This window comes from Hemiscyllium ocellatum, chromosome 44 (genome assembly GCF_020745735.1).
Source record: "Hemiscyllium ocellatum isolate sHemOce1 chromosome 44, sHemOce1.pat.X.cur, whole genome shotgun sequence".
Classification (NCBI taxonomy): domain Eukaryota; kingdom Metazoa; phylum Chordata; class Chondrichthyes; order Orectolobiformes; family Hemiscylliidae; genus Hemiscyllium; species Hemiscyllium ocellatum.
Window position 1 is genome coordinate 9,830,326 of NC_083444.1, and position 26,345 is coordinate 9,856,670.

Genomic DNA, 26,345 nt, shown 5'->3' on the forward strand with positions numbered 1-26,345 from the left:
AAAGCAGGATGGGATGATCAGCCATGATCACACGGAACAGCAGCAGACCGCGCAGGCCGAATGGCCCACTGCTGCTCCTGTTCCTTTCGCGTCAGCGTGAGGGGTGACGGAGACAGATTCAACAGGGAGGCTCAAAATGGGAGCAGTACTGGAACACTGCAACGGCCCAACAGCGAGTGAGCTAGTCCCAGCACAACGGGCCAAATGGCCTGTCATTTATAAAGCCAGGAGCCGCCAGCAGTTAGATAGATATTCAATAAAATAGGGTAAAGGACAAGATAGCGAGATGTGGGGGTGGGGAGAGAGAGAGGGGGCTGACGCAGTACAATCAGGTTCAGAATGAACTCTGCGGCTGGCAGATAAATTCCAATCTTTATTAACAATTTAATAAAGATCTGTAAAATATTTTTAATCATGAAGCCTTGGTCTGGTTGACACAGGCTGGAGAAATGAGCCTCCCCATGGTGAGAGACCGTGTTACTCGGGTACAAAGGAAAGCGTGGGCAGGGGACAATTAGAAGGGAGGTGCAGACAGACACACGATCCAGAACCTTCCGTTAAAGTTCACCTTTGTTCTGTTTCTGTTTGCGGAGTCCCCTTTCAGCATCAGAGAGTTTCCAAAATGCACTCGGAGCGTCTCCCCGTCAGCACAAAGTCCTCTCTCACATCCTTCACTTTCTCAAAACAAAAAAATCATAGGATCCCGACAGTGTGGAAGCAGGCCATTCAGCCCGTTGAGTCCACACCGACCCTCTGAAGACACGCCTTAAACGTTGCCAACGTTACCTCCTTCCATCACCTCCACTGGCAGTGAGTTCCAGGCACCCACCACCCTCCGTGTGAAAACTGTCCCCCCATTTCTCCCCTAAACTTTCCCCCTCTCACCTTGAACCTGTATTCGATTGTAGTTGAGCTCTCCACCCTGGGGAAAAAGCCTCTGACTATCCATCCTATCCATACCTCTGGTTAAAAATACCCCCCACACCAGGTTATAATTCAACAGTTTTATTCGGAAGCACTAGCTTTCGGAGTGACGCTCACAACCACCTGATGAAGGAGCGTCGCTCCGAAAGCTAGTGCTTCCAATTAAACTTGTTGGACTATAACCTGGTGTTGTGTGAATTTTAACTTTGTACACCCCAGTCCAACACTGGCATCTCCAAATCATGTCTAATGTTGGAGATTATTTTATAGATCTCGATCAGGTTGCTCCTCAGCCTCTACCTTTCCAGTGAAAATAATCTGAGTTTAGCCAACCTCTCCTCATAACTAATGTCCTCCAATTCTGGTAAACCTTCTCTGTGACACAGGATCTAGAGTCATAGAGATGTACAGCATGGAAACAGACCCTTCGGTCCAACCTGTCCACGCCGACCAGATATCCCATCCCAATCTAGTCCCACCTGCCAGCACCCGGCCCATTTCCCTCCAAACCCTTCCTACTCACATACCCATCCAAATGCTTCTTAAAATGTCACAATTGTACCAGCCTCCACCACATCCTCTGGCAGCTCATTCCATACACATACCATCCTCTGCCTGAAAAAGTTGCCCCTTAGGTCTCTTTCAGTGGGCGGCACGGTGGCACAGTGGTTAGCACTGCTGCCTCACAGCGCCAGAGACCCGCGTTCAATTCCCGCCTCAGGCGACTGTGTGTGGAGTTTGCACATCCTCCCCCTGTCTGCGTGGGTTTCCTCCCACAGTCCAAAAAATGTGCAGGTCAGGGTGAATTGGCCGTGCTAAATTACCTGTAGTGTTAGCTGAAGGGGTAAATGTAGGGGAATGGGTCTGGGTGGGTTGCGCTTCAGTGGGTCGGTGTGGACTTGGGCTGAAGATTACACTAAGTAATCTAATCTAAAAAAACTAAAACTAGGAAATCTGACATGTTCTCAAAATTCCACCACCCCCGCCATCTCAGATTCTTCAGTTAATTACCTTCCTACCAGACCCCCTTGATTACTGAACTTCCCGCCAACGGAAGCGGTCTCTCCCTAACCACGGCTTGGGATTTAAAACATCCCGATTAAGTCAGGTACGTAGCTCATAGGAAGTGGAGTCACAGGTAGACGGGGGAGGAGGGAGGGGGTTAAAGGTGACGTTTGAGATGTTCGCCTCCATTGCTGGGCCCACTGGGTAGAGGGAGTTGAGATGTCACGTCACGGTGGTAGGTAGGTTTTGGAGGAATACAGGCCAGGAGCAGGCAGCTGGGACTAGTTTAGGTAAAAACAATGACTGCAGATGCTGGAAACCAGATTCTGGAGTCAAGTGGTGCTGGAAAAGCACAGCAGTTCAGGCAGCATCTGAGGAGTGTGAAGGGCTTTTGCCCGAAACGTCGATTTTCCTGCTCCTCGGATGCTGCCTGAACTGCTGTGCTTTTCCAGCACCACTCTACTCCAGAATCTGGGACTAGTTTAGTTTGGGATTATGGTCGGGATAGGCTGGTTGGGCCGAAGAGCCTGCTTCTGTGCTGAATGGCTCTACAAGTCTCCCTGTGGCTCTCTATGCTCCGCGGAGAGATATCCCAGCTTCCCCATGCTCTCTTCATGTCCCTGGTAACCCTTCGATGGACCAGATTTCACATCCTTTTCTCAAGTAGAGGTGGTCATACTTCTCCAAGCAGGGCTTCTCACAATGAGGACTGTCATTCCACAGCCACCCTGTACTGTACTGTCAGCATCTATCAACCCAAGTTCCTCAGATATCCCACACCACAATCGTTACTCAATACTTACCGCTCTCAAATTGGGATGCCCAGTTGGTTGAGTTCCAAATGCCAGTCTTTACATCACTACGATAAAAAGGAGAGACGAAACAGTCGTCATTAGCGGTCCAATCCATCTGAATTATTACACAACTCCAACGCACACCATGGTTAAAGGGAAGGCCTTCATTCACAAACTGTTGTTGACACATCACAACAGCAGATAGACAGAGTCACAGAGTCATACAGCACGGAAACAGACCCTTCAATGCCATGCCAACCAGATTTCCAAAATTAATCCTGTCCCATTTCCCAGCATTTGGCCCATATCCCTCTAAGTCCTTCCTATCCAGATATCTTTTAAATGCTATAATTGTACCAGCCTCCACCATTTCCTCCGGCAGCTCATTTCATACACACACCACCCTCTGCGTGAAAAAAGATACCTCTCAAGTCCCTTATAAGTCTTTCCCCTCCCACCTTAAACCTATGCCCTCTGGCTTTGGACTCCCCCTACCCTGGGGAAAAGGCCTTGTCTATTCATCCTATCCATGCTCCTTATGATTTTATAAACCTTTATAAGACCATAAGACATAGGAGTTGAAGTAAGGCCATTCGGCCCATCGAGTCCACTCCGCCATTCAATCATGGCTGATGGGCATTTCAGCGCCACTTACCTGCACCCTCCCCGTATCCCTTAATTCCTTGCGAGATTAAGAATTTATCAATCTCTGCCTCGAAGACATTTAACATCCCGGCCTCCCCTGCACTCTGTGACAATGAATTCCACAGGCCCACCACTCTCTGGCTGAAGAAATGTCTCATTTCTGTTCTAAATTGACCCGCTCTAATTGTAAGGCTATGCCCATGGGTCCTAGTCTCCCCACCTAACAGAGACAACTTCCCAGCATCCACCCTTTCTAAGCCATGAATTATCTTGTATGTTTTTATTACATCTCCCCTCAACCTTCTAAACTCAATCCCAGGATCCTCAGTTGTTCATCGTATGTTAGGCCTACCATTCCGTGTGAATCTCCGCTGGACACGCTCCAGTGCCAGTATGTCCCTCCTGGAGGTGTGGGGCCCAAAATTAGACAATATTCCAAATGGGGCCTAACCAAAGCTTTATAAAGTTTCAGTAGCACATCTCTGCTTTTACATTCCAACCCTCTATAAGGTCACCCGTCAGCCTCCAACACTCTAGGGAAAACAGCCCCAGCCTATTCAGCCTCTCCCTATAGCTCAAACCCTCCAACCCTGGCAACATCCTTGTAAATCTTTTTCATGCAGAGGGTGGTACGTGTATGGAATGAGCTGCCAGAGGAAGTGGTGGAGGCTGGTACAATTACAACATTTAAAAAGCATCTGGATGGGTGTATGAATAGGAAGGGTTTGGAGGGACATGGGCCGGGTGGTGGCAAAATGGGATTAGATTAATTTAGGATATCAGGTCGGCATGGACGGGTTGGACCGAAGGGTCTGTTTCTGTGTTGTATGACTCCAAGATACTGAAAGAGTTGTGCCCAGTACAGCTGGAGTCAGGGCCCAGTGTGGACTGGAGGCTAGATGCTGGGATGGAAAGGTTGTAATTCCGAACTTCTCATTTCACTGTTTTCTAATTATTTGGGATTGCTGGAGTTTCCATTCCTTTATTTTTCTAATATTTATTTCCTCCCCCCCTCCAGTTGAAGAATCTGTACCCAGGGAGCCTGGATCCAAGATGGTGGCCGTACGTAGCGAGTTGTAAACTTTTCGCTGCACCTGATTGGAGGGCATGCATGTAACAATAAAGCTCATTCCATTCAGTGACATCAACGCCAGAAAAGTCCGGGAATTTCGCCCGTGAAGGACAGTAGAATGGAGAGATCGCTTTGCGGCCCTGGGAGGAGAGTTGGACAGGAAGTGATCTCACCTGTGCTCTACAATCTCCAGATGGGCCTCATAATCGTCATGTCTTGAACCATCATCAAGAGCTGCCAAGAACAATAACATGTTGAAGCAACACGGCACAATATTGACAGATTCTGACCGTTAACCCTTTCTCTCCCTCAGAGATTAAACGTCTAAGACGAAGGAGCGGGTGTTTAAGGTGAGACGGGGGGCAGGTTCCAAAGGAGATGCGAGGCGCAAGTTCTATTTTTGACACAAAGTCTGAAACGTGCTGCTAGGAGCGATGGTGGAGGTAGATATGATAGGGTCTTTTAGATAAGCAGATGCGTATGCAAGGAATGGGGGGTTATGGAGCAAGGGCAGGCAGAAGGGATTCATTTTGGAAGGTCAAATCTGAATGCAGAATACAGGGTTAAAGGCAGTAGTCTTGGCACTGTGGAGGGACAGAGGGATCTTGAGGTCCATGTCCATAGATCTCTCAAAGTTGCCACCCAGATTGGTAGGGTTGTTAAGAAGGCGTATGGTGTGCTCGCTTTCATTAGCAGGGGGGATTGAGTTTAAGAGCCATGAGGTTATGTTGCAGCTCTATAGAGCCGTGGTTAGACCAAGGAACAGGAAATTCGACGTTTCGGGCATAAGCCCTTCATCAGGAATGAAGGGTTTATGCCCGAAACGTCGAATTTCCTGCTCCTTGGATGCTGCCTGACCTGCTGCGCTTTTCCAGCAACACATTTTCAGCTCTGATCTCCAGCAACTGCAGACCTCACTTTCTCCTCCCTGGTTAGATCACACTTGGAATACTGTGTTCAGTTCTGGTCACCTCATTTGTGGGCGGCACGGTGGCACAGTGGTTAGCGCTGCTGCCTCACAGCGCCAGGGTCCCATGTTCGATTCCCGCCTCAGGCGACTGTCTGTGTGGAGTTTGCACATTCTCCCCGTGTCTGCGTGGGTTTCCTCCGGGTGCTCCAGTTTCCTCCCACAGTCAAAGATGTGCGGGTCAGGTGAATTGGCCATGCTAAATTGCCCGTAGTGTTAGGTAAGAGGTATATGTGGGGGTATGGGTGGGTTGCGCTTCGGCGGGTCGGTGTGGACTTGTTGGGCTGAAGGGCCTGTTTCCACACTGCAAGTAATCTAATCTAATCTAATCTAAAAAGAGAGGAGATTTACCAGGATGCTGCCTGGACTGGAGGGCATGTCTTATGAAGAAAGATTAGATTACCCTACAGTGTGGAAACAGGCCCTTTGGCCCAAGCAGTCCACACCGACCCTCCGAAGAGTAACCCACCCAGACCCATTTCCCTAATGCACCCAACACCACGGGCAATTTTCCATGGCTAATTCACTTTACCTGCACATCTTTGGACTGTGGGAGGAAACCGGAGCACCCGGAGGAAACCCACACAGACACGGGGAGAATGTGCAAACTCCACACAGACAGTCGCCTGAGGCGGGAATCGAACATGGGACCCTGGCGCTGTGAGGCAGCAGTGCTAACCACTGAGCCACCGTGGTTGAGGGAGTGAGGGCTTTCCTCATTGGAGCAAAGAAGGATGAGAGGTGACTTGATAGAGGTGTACAGGACGATGAGAGGAAAGCCAGAGACATTTCCCAGGGCAGAAATGTCAATCACGAGAGGATATAATTTTAAAAGATAATTGGAGGAAGGTTTAGGGGTAGGATCTTTACAGAGTGGCAGGTACATGGAACACACTGACGGCAGTGTTGTAGAGTCAGAGACATTCGGGACATTTAAGCGACTCTTGGATAGGCACATGCAAGATAGTAAAATGAAGGAGATGTAGGCTAGTCTGATCTTCGAATTGGATAAAAGGCCGGCATAACATAGAGGGCCGAAGGGCCTGTATTGTGCTGTTCTGTTCTAGAAGGAATTACTTGCTTTTGGCGTCAGGAACAGCACAACATGGTGGGCCGAACAGCCTGTTCCTGTGTTGTACTGTTTGATGAATGTATGTCCAGACTGGGAGATCGATCCTCCATTTGCTGTCCTGGTCTGGACCCTGAGCCAGTGTTCCAACTCCCGATCACCAGCCCACAACGTGCGTGAGGGAGACAAACAGGTCTCAGCTGTTGAGTCTGTTTTAGCAACATCCCTAGCCTAGGTTTACTTTAAAAAAAATCCCTCGCAGTTAAATCAGAGCTAAATCCAGGCCTTCAAGCTCAAGGGTTGGAGGGGGGGGGGGCTTAGCTTCAGACAAAACAATAAAAACACACAAATGCTGGAATCCAAAGCAGACGAGCAGCAGGCTGGAAGGAAACAGACGCAGACACAGGGAGAACAAATGTGTGGAGTTTGCGCATTCTCCCAGAGTCTGCGTGGGTTTCCTCCAACGGTCCAAAGATGTGCAGGTTAGGGTGACTTGGCCATAGAAAATTCTCCCATAGTGCCCAAGGATGTGCCGGTTAGGGTGGATTGGCCGTGCTAAATTACCTATAGTGCCCAGGGATGTGCAGGTTAGGGTGGATTGGCCGTGCTAAATTACCCATGTTTGCCCACCCACTCAACTAGTCCAAACGGGCCTTGGGGGAGAATGTAAAGACTCAGGATATGGAGGCAGGTGATCACACTGAACGGAGGAGTGGATTCGAGGGGCTGAATGCCTACGCCTGCTGTGGTGAGACGGTGGTAGAGAGGCTTTCGGACACTGAACCGGGTGGGGGGGGGGGGGGGGGGGGGGGGGGGGGGGGGGGGGGGGGGGGGGGAGGTGTAGTCCTCCCAGCGAGAAGAGAAGGTTCCAGAAGCAGTCCGTACCCAGGTCGTACACTGCGTCGTAGATCCCCGGCTGGTGCTTGTCTTTGGGGCTAGGCGGTGCCGAGCGCGTCACCTTGGGGCTGGGGGGTTCCTGTAGGCCGCAGGCTGCTACGGGCCGACGAGAGGCCATCTCCTCCGCCGCGGGGGGGCGCTGCTCGCCGGCTGTGGGCAGCTGCCGCTTCTGGATGTGGAGGTTCAGCTCGCCCACGCACTTGGAGATCTTGTCCAGGTCGGAGGCCGTGTACCGCTGCCTGAGGAGAGCGAGCCTCTGCTGAGGTAAGTGCGGTGCATCCGCCACGGGGGCTACCGGTCTGTTCCGTCGTAGGGGTTTGGGCACCGTGTGGGGGGGCCTGGCCGGCGGCTGGGGCCGGAGCCCGTCCTCCTTAGGGACGACCTCTGACCCGGGCGGGAGGGGGAGGGCGCCGTTTCTGCCATTGGCACCGTCTCTCAAAATGGCCGCCTCCTCCACCTCCTCCGGGAGCGTGACGCCTTCCTTCTCCTCTGTCCCGGAGAGATCCGCGTCGGTGACGTGCAGGATGAAACGGAAATGCCCGGTCCCCGAGGAATCCGAGCCGGAGTGATCGGAACCGTCTGTCTCGTCCTGGCCTTCGGGCAGCGCTTTCCAGACTAGCACCATCCCGGGCCTTTGGAGGTGACACATGCACGGACAGCCGGACGGACAGTGCCACACTTCAGCCGTCTCTCCGGCCGCTGGCAACTCCATCGCGAGTCCTGCGGGAAAGAGAAAAAGGGGGGAGGGTGCGCGGAAATCAGGCTTTCAAAGAAATAAATCAACCAACCATCGCCTGACAAACTCACCCCTGGCGTCAAAACTTAGAAACTAGGCTGTTCAGCTCTTTGTACCTCACCCACCATTCGTAGAAACCAGCAGGAGGCAAGCCCTCCGAGGCACTCTGCTGTTCAAACAGGATCATAGCCGACTGTCCAACTCACTCTCCCGTTCCTGCTTGCAGCCCCAAGAACAATATCTAACTCCGTTAAAAAAAAATGTCAATATTTTGGTCTCAATCGCTTTCCATGGCAGTAAATTCCACAGGCTCCCCACTCTCTGGGTGAGAGAGAGAGAATGTCTCTGGGTGAAGACATTCCTCACTGTCTCAGCCCTAAATGGCCCACCTGGTATCCTTGAACTATGACCCCTGGGTTCAGGAGTCACTGATCATTGGGAACAACGTTCCTGCGTATAACCCTCTCCAGTCCTATTAGAATCTGATCTGTTTCTGAGAGATCCATCCATTTACAATCAAAGACCCTTCCTACATTGAACGAGATTATAAACAATGTCTTCTGTCGTATAGGAGATACAAAAACATGTATCGACAGGTTCAAGACAAGCCTTTTCCCCATTGTTGCTAGACTCCAGAATGGACCTCTTAAATTTAACAATGACCTTGCCCTTTGTGCACCCTCTCTGCAGTTGTAACATTCTATTCCTCGCTCTTTTCCCTCACCCGAATACACTCCGTATGGTGTGACCTGCCTGTGCTGCACACAAAACAAAACTTTTCACTGTACCGAGGTACATGGGACAATAATCAATCGAATCAAAATTTATCTAGTGCTGGTGTGGCAGAACGGGACAACACTCCACCCTCTCCTGGAATCTTCGGGAGCTGAGGTTTGGGGAGTAATTTTCAAAAAAAAAAAGGGGGTGGATGGAAAGGAAGAGAGAGAAAGGGAGAGGCAGGAAGAGAGGGAAGGAAGGAAGAAAGGGGGAGAGAGAGGGGCACGAGGGGGAGAGGGAGAGAAAGGGGGAGTGCGAGAAACGCATACACAGAGGGAGAAAGAGAGACACGGGGGGGATAAGAGAGAGAGAGAGAGAGAGAGACAGACAGAGACAGAGAGAGAGACAGAGACAGAGACAGAGAGACAGAGAGAGAGACAGAGACAGAGAGACAGAGACAGAGAGAGGAAAAAGGATGAGAGAGAAAGAGAGCGTGAGGTGGGAGGATGTTGTGAAAGGGAGAGAGGAGGAAGGATAGAAAAGCGAGAGGAAGAGGGAGAGAGAGAGGACAATGTTTTGTGTACCTTTCGAAGTTTCCTGGCTGGGATGTACTTCCAAAGGGAGCCGCTTGGGCACTGGGGGACCACCCTCACCATGTATCACTGGGTCATCGGTCAGGTCCGCTGACCTCGCCAGGGGCTTTTTCCGGGCCTTGGGCACGGGCCTGGCCCCGTTGGGAATGTCCAGCGCTGGTTCTGACCGGACGAGACCTCGAGCCGGTCGCTCCTTGGCTACTGGCTCCTCGCCCTCGGCTAGGCCCGAAGCCTTGTCGAACAACTCCCGCATCTTCCGGACGTTCCCGGAACTGGAGAGGGTGTCTCCAGCCATTGCCTCATCCGAGGTCTTCCGTTTGGCAGGGACCGGAGGGCCATTCGTCTCGGCGGAAGGTTCTAGAACGGCGGCGGCAGCGTGAGCTCTGTCCTGCTTCCCGGCCCCGTGGGCCAGCACGGGGGGCTTGGGTTTCAAGGGTGGCTTGGGCTGCAGTTTTGAGGCCCCTTTCAGTGTCGCCGTCTCCAATGGTTCCTTGGCCACCGACTCCATCTTAGAAACGGGTTGCTCGTCAACACCCCAAGACGCTTCTGAGAAACGCAACAGACAAAAAAGGGCTCAGACTTATCAACTCCACCTCGGGATCTGATCAGGATCAGGTCAATTGGAATGAACATCTCCTGAATAAATCCAACAGACTCATTTTCACAGGAGCAAGGGAGCTCCTACCAACCCCCATATCCCTGGGTCAAAGTTCACCCCTTAACTTACGTCATGACAAAATCAAAACAGATCTCCCGGTCATGTCGCATCTTATTGGGATCCTGCTGTGCAGAGATCATACAGTAGAACACGGAAACAGACCTTTAGGTCCACATCATCCAGGCCGACCAGATATCTGAAATAGAGTAATAGTCCCACATGCCAGCATTTGGCTTATATCCCTCTAAACCTTTCCAATTCCTCCACCACTTCCTGTGGGAGCTCATTCCATACACGTACCACCCTCTAAGCGAAAAAGTTTCCCCTTAAATCCCTTTTAAATCTTTCCCCTCTCTCACCCTAAACCTATGCCCGTCTAGTTCTGGACTCCCCCACCCCAGGGAAAAGACCTTGTCTATTCACCCTATCCATGCCCCTCATGATTTTATAATCCTCTATAAAAGTCACCCCTCAGCCTCCAACGCTCCAGGGAAAACAGCCCCAGCCTGTTCAGCCTCTCCCTGTAGCTCAAACCCTCCAACCCTGGCAACATCCTTGTAAATCTTTTCTGAACCCTTTCAAATTTCACAACATCCTTCCTATAGCAGGGTGACCAAAATTGCACACAATATTCCAAAAGTGCCCTAACCAATGTCCTGTACAGCCACAACATGACCTCCCAACTCCTGTACTCAATACTCTGATCAATAAAGGAAAGCATACCAAATGCCTTCTTCACTATCCTATTTACCTGCGACTCCACTTTCAAGGAGCTATGAACTTGCACTCCCAAGGTCTCTTTGTTCAGCAACACTCCCTAGGACCTTACCATTAAGTGTATAAGTCCTGCCCTGATTTGCCTTTCCAAAATGCAGCACCTCGCATTTATCTAAATTAAACTCCATCTGCCACTTCTCAGCCCATTGGCCCATCTGGTCCAGATCCCGTTGTAATCTGAGGTAACCTTCTTCGCTGTCCAGTATGCCTCCAGTTTTGGTGTCATCTGCAAACTTACTAACTATACCTCCTATGTTCACATCCAAATCATTTACATAAATGACAAAAAGCAGTGGACCCAGCATCGATCCTTGTGGCACTCCACTGGTCACAGGCCTCCAGTCTGAAAAGCATCCTTCCACCACCACCCTGTCTTCTACCTTTTGAGCCAGTTCTGTACCCAAATGGCTAGATCTCCCTGTATCCCATGAGATCTAACCTTGCTAACCAGTCTACCCTAAGGTAGATGGTGGGCAGATGTGACCTCTCAGAGGAATCTAGAATCATAGGTCACAGCTTAAAAACAGAGACGAGGAGGAATCGTTTTCCTCAGATTGTCAACGTCTGGAATTCTCTCTGCCCACCCCAGACTGCTGTGGTGACTGGGTCACCGAGTACATCAACGGCCAACTTAGACAGAAATTCTTGATAGATGAGGGTGTCAAAGGTTAACTGAAGGAGGGTCATACTGAACTTGAAATATTAACTCAGCTTCTCTCTCTCTCCACAGATACTGCTGCGTTTCTCCAGCTGTTTCACAATATTCTGAGGGAGCCAAGGCTTTTCTCATCAGAGTGAAGGAGGCCAAGAGGTGACCTGTTAGAGGTGTACAAGATGATGAAAGGCTGGATGGCCCAAAGACTTTTTCCCCAGGGGGAAATGGCTATCATGAGGGGACATAATTGTAAAGTGATTGGAGGAAGGTCTAGGGGAGATGTCAGAGGTAGGTTCTTTACATAGAGAGTGGTGGGTGTTTGGAATGCATTGCCAGCAGTGGTAGTAGAGTCAGAGAAATTGGGGACATTTAAGCGACTCTTGGATAGGCACAAGATAAGGTTTTTCTTGCATCACCATAGTCTTACCAGAACATAGGGGCTCCTCTCTGAGACAGAGAGAGACAGAGAGAGAGAGAGACAGAGACAGAGAGAGACAGAGACAGAGAGAGACAGAGACAGAGAGAGACAGAGACAGAGAGAGAGAGACAGAGACGCAACTGGTGGTGCTTTAAACAAAGGGTCACCAGAGAGTGAGGAGGAGGGTCCTTCATGATAACTTCAAACCGGTGATGGGAATTGAACCCACAATGTTGGTATCACACGGAGCTAAACTGATTCCCACATGAAAGTTAGTACAATAAAGGGTATGTAGGTTAGTCTGACTTTAGAGTAGGATAAAAGATCGGCACAACTTTGAGGGCCAAAGGGCCTGTTCTATGTTCCATTTTGCCTTTATTCAAAGGTGCAGGAATCTAGGAAGGGATTTGGAGTAGATCAGACAGGGTCATGTTTAACAGTGGACTGTCTCTGGTATTGCTGCTTTTCCAGGTTCCTTGATTTCCCAGTCTGGGACCTCAGTCCCTCAACATTCGCCCCCTCCCGCCTCTACATCGCCTCACATTCCCATGGCAACACCTCTCAACATTCCAAACTTCCAGGGTTCCAGGCCTGGGTCTGATCCTGAGAGAGGGAGTGAGTGAGTAGACATCACCAAAACTTGGGGCCCATTTCTACATAGCTCCTACAGAAGGTGGGGGTGAGTTGCCTTCTTGACCCACCACAGTCCCGTGGGGTGTAGGGAAACTCACACAGGAATCCCGATGAAGAGCTTATGCTCGAAACGTTGACTCTCCTGCTCCACAGATGCTGCCTGACCAGCTGGGCTTTTCCAGCACCATACTTTTTGATATTGATCTCCAGCATCTGCAGTCCTCACTTTCTCTCACTACACTGTTCCCACATCAAATGCTCCCAGGACAGGGACAGCATGAGGTTAGATACAGAGTAAAGCTTCTTCTACACTGTCCCCATCAAACACTCCCAGGACAGGGACAGCACGGGGTTATTATTGAATAGAGCCAGGATACCTCAGTGAAATGGAGCCGGAGGTCAGGAATTCTCTATTGTTTAACTCTATTGCTTCCTCTGCGTGCGCTTAAAAGAAAATTGAGGAATTGGTTTTAAAAAAGCATATTTATAAAAGAGGAACAAAGCTGGCGGTACATTTGACAGGAAACCAATTTCCTCTCAAATTGGAAAGTGCCTCGTCAGTGACCCCAGGTCAGCTGTGCTGATCCCCTGTGAAATAGCTCATAGGAACAGGCCATTCAGCCCCTCTGCCTGACATTAGGTCGATCCCGTACCTTAACTCCCTCAGTTTGCCCTTACCCCATAACCCACCTAACCTGCACATCCCTGGACACAATGGGCAATTTAGCATGGCCAATCCACCCTAACTTGCACATCCCTGGACACTATGGGCAATTTAGCATGGCCAATCCACCCTAACCTGCACATCACGGGACACTATGGGCAATTTAGCACGGCCAATCCACCTTAACCTGCACATCACGGGACACTATGGGCAATTTAGCACGGCCAATCCACCTTAACCTGCACATCACGGGACAATTTCCCACGACCAATTCACCCTAACCTGCACATCTCGGAGTGTGGGAGGAAACCGGAGCGCCCAGAGGAAACCCACGGGGAGAATGTGTAAACTCCACACGGACAGTCGCCTGAGGTTGGAATCAAACCGGGGACCCTGGCACTGTGAGGCACCGTGCTGTACCCACTGAGCCACCGTGCCATCTCAGTGAGCACTCAACTTTTTCTCTCTTGCTTTGTAAGTCCTCTCACACTTTTCAAGATCAAGTTTAAATTCAAAACGTAAAATCAATTCAATACTAGTTTAGTTTGGGATTATGGTCAACATGGACTGATTGGGGCCGAAGGGTCTGTTTCTGTCCTGTATGACTATGGATTCCACTTGCCACTGTGTAGCCTGTCTGACCACACGGTCCATATCATCCTGTTGTCTAAGGCGTTCTGTCACACTCCACCAATGTTCGTGTCATCTGCAAACCTTCTGTCACATTCCTGTCTCGGTCTTTAAACGTTCACAACAAACAGCAGAAGACCCAATGTCACACTCTGTGGTACATCACTGGACACGATCCCAAAAACATCCTTTCAGCAACATCCCCTGCCGTTTCCTTTTTTTTCCCCCCAATAATAAATCTTTTATTTCTATATTTGATAGAAGAGAAGCAAAATTGGATTAGAGAACAGGGGTTCCAGAATCTCACTCAGCTCAGCGTGGGCCCGTCAAACAGATACTCTCCCATTCTCAGGGGCTCCCAGTCTCTTCAGGTTGGTGATGTGACCTGTTGCTTCCTGAGCCAATTTTGGATCCAAATTGCTTTGGATCCCACGAGCTCATTCACCAGCCTGCCACACCGTTTAATTCAATGTTAAAACTATCCCCCACAGCAACCCCTTAACCAATCAAGTGTTTACAAACCCCGATTGGTTCACTAGAGTCTTAAAGTCATACCGCACAGAAACTGACCCTTTGCTCCAATCAATTAATCCCAAACTAATCTAGTCCCACCCTGCCTGCTTCCTGGCCCACATCCCTTCAAACCTTTCCCAATCATGTCCTTATCCAAATGTCTTTTAAATGTTGTAACTGTAGTTCATTCCAAGTTCAAACCACCCTCATGTCTTTCTCAAATCTTTCTCCTCTCACTTAAAAATTGGCCCTCTAGTCTCGAAATCCTCCCCCCCTCACCCTAGGGAAAAGACACCTGCCATTCACCTTACCCATGCCCCTCATGATTTTATAAACCTCTATAAAAGGGTCACCCCTCAACCTCCTACGCTCCAGGGTAAAACGTCCCAGCCTAACCAGCCTATCCTTATAACTCCAACCCTAATGTCCCTTTCAGAAAGGGAGTCTACCTCATCTTTTTATCGTGGACTGGTTTAAAACCCAACTCCAGGAGGAAGAAGGCCTCATCTTCCGCCTTGGAACCCTCCAACCACACGGGATCAACGTAGGTTTCACCAGTTTCCTCATCTCCCCTCCCCCAACCTCATCCCAAATCCAACCCTCCAACTACTCTCTTGAGCTGTCCTATCTGTCCATCTTCCTTCCCACCTATCTGCTCCACCCTCCGCTCCGGCCTGTCACAATCACCCCACCACCTACCCCATTCCCAGTTATCTTCCCCCACCCCTCCCGCTCCTATTTATCTCTCAACCCCCTTGGGCCCTGCCACACATTCCTGATGAAACGTCGACTCTCCTGCTCCTCGGATGCTGCCTGACTGGCTGTGCTTTTCCAGCACCACACTCTTCGAGTCTGACGCAACTCCAGACCCACAGCTGTGTGGTCGACTCAACTGCCTCCCCCCGGGCAATAAATGCTGGCCCAGCCAGTGACTCCCCACATTCAGGGGGCAAATAATGAAATACAATTGACTGCTGGGTGTTCCCCCCCATTAGAAAAGATTTCTCTCATTTTATAAAAGCTGCAAATTATTTTGGGATGACCCATTAGGAAAGGGACTTTTTTTTAAAAAAAAGAGGAATAAATTGAATAAATGTCTTCAGCGAGGGATTGGAGTGGAGGTTTAAATCAGGGAATGACGCACACAGGAAGAAATACATTGCTCAGGCCATCGAGTCCTGGAGTTGGAACGTCATGTTGAGGCTGTACAGGACACTGGTGAGGTGGGGTACTGTGTCCAGTTCTGGTTGTCTTGTTATAGGAAGGATATTATTAAACTGGAGAGGATTCAGAAGAGATTTACCAGGATGTCGCTGGGAACGGAGGGTTTGAGGTATAAGGAGAGGCTGGGTTCTTTTTCCCTGGAGCGTTGGAGGCTGAGGGGGTGACCTTATAGAGGTTTATCAAATCATGAGGGGCACAGATAGGGTGAAAAGCTAAGATCTGTTCTCCACGGTAGGGGAGTCCAAACACAGGGGAGAGGGGGTGGGGGTGGGGGTCATATTTTTAAGGTGAGAGGAGAAAGATTTTAGAAGGGACCTGAGGGGCAAGCTTTTTGTACAGAGGGTGGTGCGTATGTGGAATGAGCTGCCAGAGGAAGTGGTGGAGGCTGGTACAAGATGTTTGGACAGGTACATGAACGGGAAAGGTTTGGAGGGTTACCAGCCAGGAGCAGGCAGGCAGGACTAGTTTAGTTTGGTCGGACAAGCTGGGCCGAAGGGTCTGTTTCCATGCTGTATGGCCCCGTGACTCTAAATGTCGGACAATTAGAATCCCCACCTTATATGAGCAGGCCATTCAACCCATCGAGTCCACTCTGAAGAGCATCCCAACCACACCCACGTTATCCCTGTAACCCTGTGTTGCCCATGGCTAACCCACCTAGCCTGCACATCCTTGGGCACTATGGGCAATTTCCCCATGGCCAATCCACCCTAACCTTTTGGATTGCGGGAGGAAACCGGAGCACTCGGAGGAAACCCATGCTAACACAGAAATTCCACACAGATACAGTCGCCCCGAGGGTGGAATTGAACCCAGGTCCCTGGAGCTGCGAGGCAGCAGTGCTAACCACTGAGCCGATGAGCTTTGCACATGCCGAGAACTTTGTTATCACCACTTCCTCATTGCTACTGAGCGGTCTTAAAGGGACAGGCCTGGCTAACAACTACGCAGTATAACCAGCACCTTACACAGCGCCCTTACACGGATCGCTACTGAAACAAAGTCTGATGCAGAGGTGCCTTGGGGGGATATTGGGATGGGGGGGGCGGTAAATGGGGAGTGGGGGTGGAGCAGGGACCAAACGCCTCAAGGAGATATGAGGAGAACGATGAAACCCCAGTGAGGTTTAGGGAGGGAATTCCCGAGGTTGGAGAGGTGATGGCCGAGTGGTATTACGGCTGGACTGTCAATTGAGAGAGCCAGGTAACTTTCTGGGGACCCGGGTTCAAATCCCGCCATGGCAGATGGTGGAATTTGAATTCAATGAAAATCTGGAATTAAGAGTCTAATGATGACTGCGAATCCCTGGTCAGAAAAAAACCCATCTGGTTTACCGATGTCCTCCAGGGAGAGAAACTGCCATCCTTACCTGGTCTGGCCTACACGTGACTCCAGACCCAAAGCAACATGGTTGACTCTTTACCACCCTCTGGGCAATTAGGGATGCAGAATAAATGCTGGTCCCAGCCTGTGATGCCCTTGAGTGAATTATAAAGAGATATCTTTCAGACCAGGCCTCATCACTCTCCCTACCTCCAGACAGCAACGTGCTGCTAAAGACTGACGTTGCCGTGACGACCCAGCCGCCCAGGGGCCAGCTAGACATCGTGGACCAGACAGACATCCCCCCTCGCTCAGGCTGGGAGACGGTGGGGGCAGATGTATTCTCCACCCGCCCATGGAGGAAGGGGGCTAAGGATTCCCACTATGGGAGGGGGAAGCTGGTATTGCCTATCGTTGGCACAGCCTCTGTGATTCTGCTCAACAGGGGTGGGGGAGGGGGAGGTGAATGTTCAACCTGCTATCGTCCCCCACCCCCCCTCTCTCCCCCACACACTGGCTGATCAGCCATGAGAGCCCTCGCTTTTGTTTTGGTGATTTCAGGAGGATACTGAGGCTGCACCTTTGCTTCTGGCATTCACTGAAGCTTCTAACCAAAATGCCGTCTGCTGACAAATCTCCTAAAGGCAGTCTTTAAACAAAAGGAGCCTGCTGAATACAAGACGATTGTTACAACTTGTCCTGTGGTGGCAGAGCTGAATGGAATAACACAGTGAACGTCCGTGTTTGCCTGTGTGTGCATGTGTCTCTGTATTTGCCTGTGTGTGTGTGTGTGTGTGTGTGTGTGTGTGCGCGTGTGCGCGCGCGCCTGTGTCTGTCTGTGTTTGCCTGTGTTTGCCTGTGTGCATACATGTCTGTCTGTGTTTGCCTGTGTGCGCACATGTATCTGTCTGTGTTTGCCTGTGTGCGCGCACGTGTCTGTCTGTGTTTGCCTGTGTGCGCGCACGTGTCTCTGACTATGTTTGCCTGTGTGCATGTGTCTGTCTGTGTTTGCCTGCGTGTGTGTACATGTGCCTGACTGTGTTTGCCTGTGTGCGCATGCACATGTGTCTGACTGTGTTTGCCTGTGGGTGTGAATGCCTCTGTCAGTGTGTGTGTTTACGCACGGATTCTCCTGTCTACACAGATCCTTTCCAGATGTGCCTTGTGAACCCCAGCGTCTGAGCAGTGATGACCCTCGGGTTAAACCCAGCGCTGGTCGTCGTCTCATTCTGACCACTGTCCGGGAACGGGGGCAGCCTGCACTGTGGACTCAAAGCAGGAATGATTTGCGTGGGCCATTCAGGGGTGAGCGGGGTGTACGGCCTCCTCCTGATCCTAGCGAGTGGACAGTGCAGGGTGAAAGGTGCACCGTGGACCATGACAAAGCACCTGATAAAAGGGCTTGGCATTGTTCGACGAGATTCCCGTTTGTGCAGTTGGCAAACATGTTGATGCCTGAGCTACAGTCTGGAAGCCTCGACATTGGGAGTGGTTCGAGGTTGAAACCATCTCCCAAATTCCTGTCAGTGCTCAGGGAGGAGTCACCACCGAGCTCGTTCATGCACGGCTTGAAGGTGCAACAGCGCTGCATCACTGCCTGACTCAGCAACAACGCATCCCCAATTACCAACCGTGAAACTGCCAGCACCTGGGCCCTGAACTCGGAAACAAGTTCTCCGCCCGTCTCTCTCTCTCTCTCTCACTAACTCCTTCGTATGACCATCTGACCCATCATCTCCTCACGTCTGTCAGTCGTCAAACTCTGCTTGATAACCACTCCTTTGGGACACTAGGCGTCACAGAAATGCAAGTCATTGAGGTCATTTTAAAAAAACATCCCGGCTCTTTTCCTTTGAGAAGGTGGCGAGGGGAAGGGCACAGGGGTTTGGGTGGAGGGTGCAAATGGACACGTATCAAAAATTCAGGACAATCACAGCGCACAGGAGAGACAAATTAGCCCACCCTGTCTTCCACTGGCTCCCTGAATGCACCTCGCGACTCTCCTTGTGCCTCGTCTCTGGGACCCTGCACGTTCCTCATCCTCCTCCTCCTCCTCAGAAAGTCTGCCTATTTCCTTCGAGTCCCTCAGCTCAACCTGACCTGGCTTTCAACGCCTCGATCAAATCTCCTCCCCCAATTTCTCCAAAGAAAGTTCTAGAAAAGAAATCCAACATGGACAATAGGTGCCAGAGTAGGCCATTCTGCCCTTCGAGCCTGCACCACCATTCAATATGATCATGGCTGATCATCCATAATCAGTATCCTGTTCCTGCCTTATCTCCATAACCCTTGATTCCATTATCCTTGAGAGCTCTATCCAACTATTCCTTAAATGAATCCAGAGACTGGGCCTCCACTGCCCTCTGGGGCAGAGCGTTCCACACACCCACCACTCTCTGGGTGAAGAAGTTTCTCCTCAGCTCTGTTCTAAGTGGCCTCCCCCTTATTTTTAAACTGTGTCCTCTGGTTCGGAGGACAGGAAAGGTTTCTGGCTGTAATAGCGGCTCATCTTTTTTTGAGGTATTTTAGGTGCAGGAGATGATTTCCTCAAATTCCAGGAGCAGCAATTACTGTTTTGCATGCTGCTGCGTTGTTTTGGAACTTTGGGGGGAAAAAAAAGTCAAAACAACAGCAGTTTTAAAAAGGGAAAAGAACAGAAAAAGGAAGTACAAGGTGAGGACAGTGTAGGGGGGAGGGAGGGGGAGAAAACCTGCACAGTTACAGCCATTGCTGTTTTGAATTCATATATCGCTGGACATTGGTGTGCGTCTGGGAAAATTAACAAACAGTGAAATTCAGGTACGGGTATGGAATGAGCTGCCAGAGGATGTGGTGGAGGCTGGTACAATTGCAACATTTCAGAGGCATCTGGATGGGTATATGAATAGGAAGGGTTTGGAGGGATAGGGGCCGGGTGCTGGCAGGTGGGACTAGATTGGGCTGGGATATCTGGTCGGCTTGGTGGGTCGGGCCGAAGGGTCTGTTTTCCACGCTGTACATCTCTATGACACAAACAAACATTAAACCGGAGAGGATTCAGAGGAGATTTACCATGATGTCACTGGCAATGGAAGGCTTGAGTCAGAAGGAGGGGCTGGGACTTTGTCTCACTGCAGTGCCGAGGGGGTGACCTTATAGAGGCTTATAAAACCATGAGAGGTCTCGATAAGGTGAATGACAAGGGCCTTTTCCCTAAGGTGGGCGATTTCAAGAAGAGGAGGCATATTTTTAAGGTCAGAAGAGAAAAATGTTTTTGCACAGGGAGTAGTTTGCGTGTGGAATTAACTTCCCCAGAGGAAGGGGTAGGTGGGGGGTGCAGTTACAACGTTTAAGCGACATTTGGATAAGTACATGAATTGGAATGGTTTGGAGGGATAGGAGCCAGGAGCAGGCAGATGGGACTGGTTTAGTTTGGGAACATGGTCAGTATGGACTGAAAGATCTGTATGACTCTATAGTGTCTATTTTTCAATGATAAAGCATTGTGTGTGTGTGTGTGTGTGTGTGTGTGTGTGTTCTGGTTAAGTTTGTGATTATGGTCGGTATGGACTAGTTAAGCCAAAGGGTCTGTTTCCGTGCTGTATGACCATAACTTATACAATCTGTCAGGTTACCTAAGTCCCTCATCCCGAGTGCCATCTTCCTGTATTCACTCTGAAACCTTCTCACCCTAAGGACACAGGACTCTAGCTAAGGTAGACATTTATACTGAAGTTTAACAATCACCTCTTCGTTCTTATACTTCGTGCCCCTATTAATGGAAGAGGAGTTTGTCGTCTTTTTAATAAAGTTATGATACCCACCTTGAACTGGGACCTTCAGACCCAAGGGTAGGGACACTACTGGTGCAACACTGCTTTCTCAGATAGAAACGACAGACTTAACAACCAAGTTTAATCTGATTGAGAAGCAAGAGTCCTCATGGTAACCTCAGCATAAGACATAAGCCATCAGAGCAGAAATTAGGCCATTCAGCCCATAGAGTCTGCTCTGTCGTTCAATCATGGCTGATAGGTTCTTGAGGATTAAGAGTTACTGGGAGAAATCGGGAGAATGGAGATGAGAAACCTATCTATCTCAGTCTTGAGTATACTCAAATGACCTGGCCTCCACATCCTCCTGTGGCAATGAATTCCACAGATTCACCACTCTCTGGCTGAAGAAGTGTCTCCATATCTCTGTTCTAAAAAGCTCTTCCCTTTACACTAAGGCTGTGCCCTCGGGTCCTAGTCTTTCCTGTCAATGGAAACATCTTCCCAACATCCACTCTGACCAGGCCACTCGGTATTCTACCCGGGAATCGAACCCACACCGTTGGGGTCCCTCTGCACCGCAAGCCAGCCCTCCAGCCAACTGAGCTAACGGATTCCTCTTCCCCCTCCCCACCTCCACCGTTGTGCCAAAAAAGCCATTAGAGGGGTAGCGTATGTTCGGCACGCCGTCCTCTCTCAATCTGCCCTGCATCCACAACAATTAGTGCAAGGACAGCTCCCTCTGCAGAACTCACCAGCACCAATGCGTTCCTCCGGTTTAATATACTAGTCCTTAATTGATTTTAAGAAAAAGATTTAACAGACCTTTGTAACAGCATTAAAAAAGCAGAGCTTTCTCATCCTGAAACCCCATGGGCAGAGTCATACAGCACAGAAACAAACCCTTTGGTCCAATCAGTCCCCGAACTGAACTAGTCCCACCCGCACTTGGGCATGTCCCTCCAAACCTTTCCTCCACATCTACTTAAACAAATGTCTTTTAAACGTTGTAACTGTACCCGCATCCACCACTTCCTCTGGCAGTTCATTCCACACACACGAACCGCCTGTATAAAGAGATAAAAATCACACAACACCAGGTTATAGTCCAACAGGTTTATTTGGAAGCACTAGCTTTCGGAGCACTACTACAACCACCTGATGAAGGAGCAGTGTTCTGAAAGCTAGTGCTTCCCAAGTTGGACTATAACCTGGTGTTGTGTGATTTTTAAACTTTGTACACCCCAGTCCATATCTAAAGTTTAAAAATCACACAACACCAGGTTATAGTCCAACTTGGGAAGCACTAGCTTTCAAAACACTGCTCCTTCAAAGTTGGACTATAACCTGGTGTTGTGTGTTTTTTAACTTTGTACACCCCAGTCCATATCTAAAGTTAAAAAACACACAACACCAGGTTATAGTCCAACTTTGAAGGAGCAGTGTTCTGAAAGCTAGTGCTTCCAAGTTGGACTATAACCTGGTGTTGTGTGATTTTTAACTTTAGATATGGACTGGGGTGTACAAAGTTTAAAAATCACACAACACCAGGTTATAGTCCAACTTGGGAAGCACTAGCTTTCAGAACACTGCTCCTTCATCAGGTGGTTGTAGCAGTGCTCCGAAAGCTAGTGCTTCCAAATAAACCTGTTGGACTATAACCTGGTGTTGTGTGATTTTTAAACTTTGTACACCCCAGTCCATATCTAAATTATAAAAAAAGTTGACCCTCACCTCCTTTTTAAATCTTTCTCCCCCCAGCTTAAAACTATGCCCCTCTAATTCTGAACTCCTGCACCCTAAGAAAAAGATCTTTGTCGTTCACCTCATCTATGCGCCCCATGATCTTATAAACCTCTATAAAGGTCACCCCTCAACCTCCAGTGAAAATGGTCGCAACCTATCCAGATTTTATATCTCAAACCCTTCCATACCCGGCACCATCCTGGTAAATCTATTCTGAGCCCTGTCCAGTTGGATCATATCCTTCCTGTCACGGGGCAACCAGAACTGGACACAGTACTCCAGAACAGGCCTCACCACCATCCTGTACAATGGCAACGTGACATCCCAACTCCTATACTCAAAAGGTTTGAGCAAGAAAGGCAGGCGTGCTGAATACCTTCTTAACCAGCCTGTGACGCAAACTTTAAAAGAATTGTGTACCCGAATCCCTAGGTCTCTCTGTTCTACAACACTACCTGGGAGGAGGTGGGTACTGCAGATGCTGGAGATTAGATTCAAGACTAGAGTGGAAAAGCACAGCAGGTCAGGCAGCATCCAAGGAGCAGGATAATTGACGTTTCAGGCTAGAACCCTTCATCAGGAATTATGCCCGAACCGTCCATTCACCTGCTCCTCGGATGCTGCCTGACCTGCTGTGCTTTACCAGCACGACTCTAATCTTAACACTACCCGGGACTCTACTGTTAACTGAATCCTGCACTCGCTTGTTTTACCAAAATGCAATACCTCACATTTATCCAAATCAAACTCCGTCTGCCTCAGCCCATTGACCCAAGTGATCAAGATCTCTTTGTATAGATCACTTGGCAAAAATCAGGCAACTAGAATAGTTTGGATTGTTCAGATCTTGACAGTATAAGGTTACTAGGACTACAATAACATGCCGTAGACTGGACTCTCCTGATATACAAGCTTGACAGCATGACAGCTCATATTTCTAACGACAGCTTCATGAAAGAGCAAACCCAAACAAGATTAGACCTTTGAGAAAATATCAGGACAGCTGATCAAAACCGTAACCAAAGAGGCTCCCCGTTTAAATTAGCCTTCTAAAGGAAGAAGGAGAGGCAGGGAGATTGCGAGGGGACTTCATTCCAGGCACTCAGGGTTCTGGGTGCATTTAAAAGGCATCTGGATGGGTATATGGATAGGAAGGGTTCAGAGGATTATGGGCCAAGTGCTAGAAAACGGGATTTCATTAGGTTGGGACATATCGATTACTGGCATGGACGAATTGGGCCGAAGGGTCTGTTTCCTTGCTGTATGACCTGCACATCATTTACACAAACCCAACTTAGCTCCACAGTTCATCGCACACAGCAAAACTCTCCTCACAGCAGTCTGGAAGGTGTCAGCCATTCTCCCAGAACCAGGTGAACCTCCGATGGGGAAAAAAAAGATATTTCTTCCGAACCAAGAATGAAACCCCCGGTTACTGTACAGGAGTGTGGTGGACAGGCCCATTCCAGACCCAGCACCTTGGGGAACCCCCTGTAAATACTGACACACTCCCCCATACCCCTGGGGAGCCCCTCCCCCACTGTAAATACTGACACACTGCCCCCTCAGCTCGGGGACCCCCCGCCCCCTCTAAATACTGACACACTCCCCCCTCCCCTCGGGGACCAACCCCTGTAAATACTGACACACTCCCCCCTCCCCACGGGGAACCCCCCCCCAATAAATACTGACACACTGCCCCCTCCCCTCGGGGACCCCCTGTAAATACTGACACACTCCCCTCTCCCCTCGGGGACCACCCCCCTGTAAATACTGACACACTCCCCTCGGGGACCACCCCCCCTGTAAATACTGACACACTCCCCTCCCTCACGGACCCCTCCCCTGTAAATACTGACACACTCCCCCCCCCCCCCTCCCCTGGGGGACCCCCCCCGTAAATACTGACACACTCCACCCCCCTCCCCTCGGGGACCCCCCCCGTAAATACTGACACACTCCACCCCCCTCCCCTCGGGGACCCCCCCCCCTGTAAACACTGACACACTCCACCCCCCTCCCCTCGGGGACCCCCCCCCCTGTAAACACTGACACACTCCACCCCCCTCCCCTCGGGGACCCCCCCCCCTGTAAACACTGACACACTCCACCCCCCTCCCCTCGGGGACCCCCCCTGTAAATACTGACACACTTCCCCCCCCTTCCCCCCTGTAAATACTGACACACCCCCCTCCCTCACGGACCCCTCCCCTGTAAATACTGACACACTCCTCCCCCCTCCCCTCAGGGACCCCCCTGTAAATACTGACACACTCTCACCCCCCCCCCCCCACGGGGACCCCCTGTAAATACTGACACACTCTCACCCCCCCCCCCCCACGGGGACCCCCTGTAAATACTGACACACTTCCCCCCCCCCTTCCCCCCTGTAAATACTGACACACTTTCCCCCCCCTGTAAATACTGACACACTTCCCCCCCCCTTCCCCCCGTAAATACTGACACACTCCTCCCCCCTCCCCTCAGGGACCCCCCTGTAAATACTGACACCCTCCTAGTTGGGAAGTTCCTCCCTCCCACCTCAGATTCATTCATGTTGCAACTTGGGCCAGTCGTCACTCTGTGGAGTCTCATTGCCAGGAATCTGGGGAAGTGCAGGAGCGGATATTGGATCATTGAGTCAGTCCTGAAGGCGCCTCACCCTCTTGCTGTGCAAGATACTGACCTGCCCACAATACTTTGGCAAAGATTTTTGCCTTTATGGGGGGGGAAGGAAGGAAGAGAAATAATGGAACAAAACACATTGACTGGGCTACCCTGCAGCAGTTCTTCCCAGTGTGGGCTGCTTCCCTCCCCAGTCCACAGTGAAGTGGGTGGCTAGCTATTCCACCTGGGGAGGCCACACACCGTGGCAATGTCTTCCCACATCTGGCCTCAGTTCGAAGACAAAACTCCCTGCTTTTTTGGAGTAAAATATATAAGAAAAAGGAGGTGGGTCTCGCTCCTTCTGAAAACACTAACACACGCCACAAACCCATAACTCTGTGAAATTCCCTGAAATCTTGACCTTTGCCTGCACAAAACCTGATCAAAGGTACATCGACTCTTAATAACACACACACCAAATGTATTTCCCCTCCCCAAGTTTGTTTAACTCTCCTGATCTTACAACTCCTGTTGCAGAGTCAGGAATAGTTCTTTTTTTTGACAGTGTCAATTGCTTACCTCCTGCTCATTATCCAGTCAGCTGCCCAAGCCACCATTCCGATCAAAGTTGGGGCGGGAGGGATATAAAAAGAATCATTTCAGACAGATGAGGTTGCGAGTTCAATTGTGCTTCCTGCTCACATTGTTTGAAAGTGAGGAGAAATCCCGAAAGCTGGAGCTCTTCTGAGGAGGGTGTTTATCTGTCTGCCTTTCTCTGATTTGAACAATAAGAGCAGGATCCCTGAAGACTCAAAAGTTTACAGCGAGGCAGCGTGGAATACCTCTGCCAAGTCTTCCACTCCCCCCTTCCTAAGAGGTGTGTTTAGGAAACGATACGGGATGTATTTTGAGCATGTGACTCACTTAACCAAATATGCATTGTCTGAGAGTCGAAGGAAATGCGTGGAAAATATAAGAGCAACCCACGGGGTTTTTATTTTGATCAGACCAAGGGGGAAGGGCTAGCTGGGGATTTGCAAAAAAAAACACTAGTAAGGAAGGGTGATGTGGGGTGTTGGACTGGGATGGACAAAGTTACAAAAAAAATCACACAACAGCCAGTTTAGAGTTCAACAGGTTTATTTGGAAGCACTAGCTTTTTTGGGAGGTGCACCTCTATCAGTGGATATCAGAACTGAGTCTCACCTTTTTCAATGTCTTCAGAAAGAACTGTTGAGGGAATTGTTAGAAGCCTTGGTCACCTTATAGACTGGCACTGGAGGAAGGTCAGGAGTGGCTCAGTGCCAGCGTCAGGGACTTGGGTTT

At 50.0% G+C, this 26,345-nt stretch overlaps 1 protein-coding gene across 2 annotated transcripts in view; it reads right to left on the bottom strand.

Moving 5' to 3' along the window:
- The window catches only part of LOC132835253 (ephexin-1-like), a 48,280-nt gene extending 22,400 nt beyond the window's left edge, over positions 1–25,880 (bottom strand). Inside the window, exons 1-6 of one of the 2 annotated variants that reach the window (XM_060854639.1) lie at positions 25,599–25,880; positions 10,147–10,273; positions 9,411–9,965; positions 7,362–8,093; positions 4,614–4,674; positions 2,733–2,788 (exon numbers count right to left, since the gene is read on the bottom strand). In XM_060854639.1, the coding sequence (XP_060710622.1) occupies positions 2,733–2,788; positions 4,614–4,674; positions 7,362–8,093; positions 9,411–9,927 (1,366 nt within the window). In that variant the 5' untranslated portion in view covers positions 9,928–9,965; positions 10,147–10,273; positions 25,599–25,880. The remainder of the gene's footprint in view (positions 1–2,732; positions 2,789–4,613; positions 4,675–7,361; positions 8,094–9,410; positions 9,966–10,146; positions 10,274–25,598) is intronic. The other variant, XM_060854638.1, reaches the window with a different exon arrangement.
- Between the last annotated feature and the right edge of the window lie 465 nt (positions 25,881–26,345).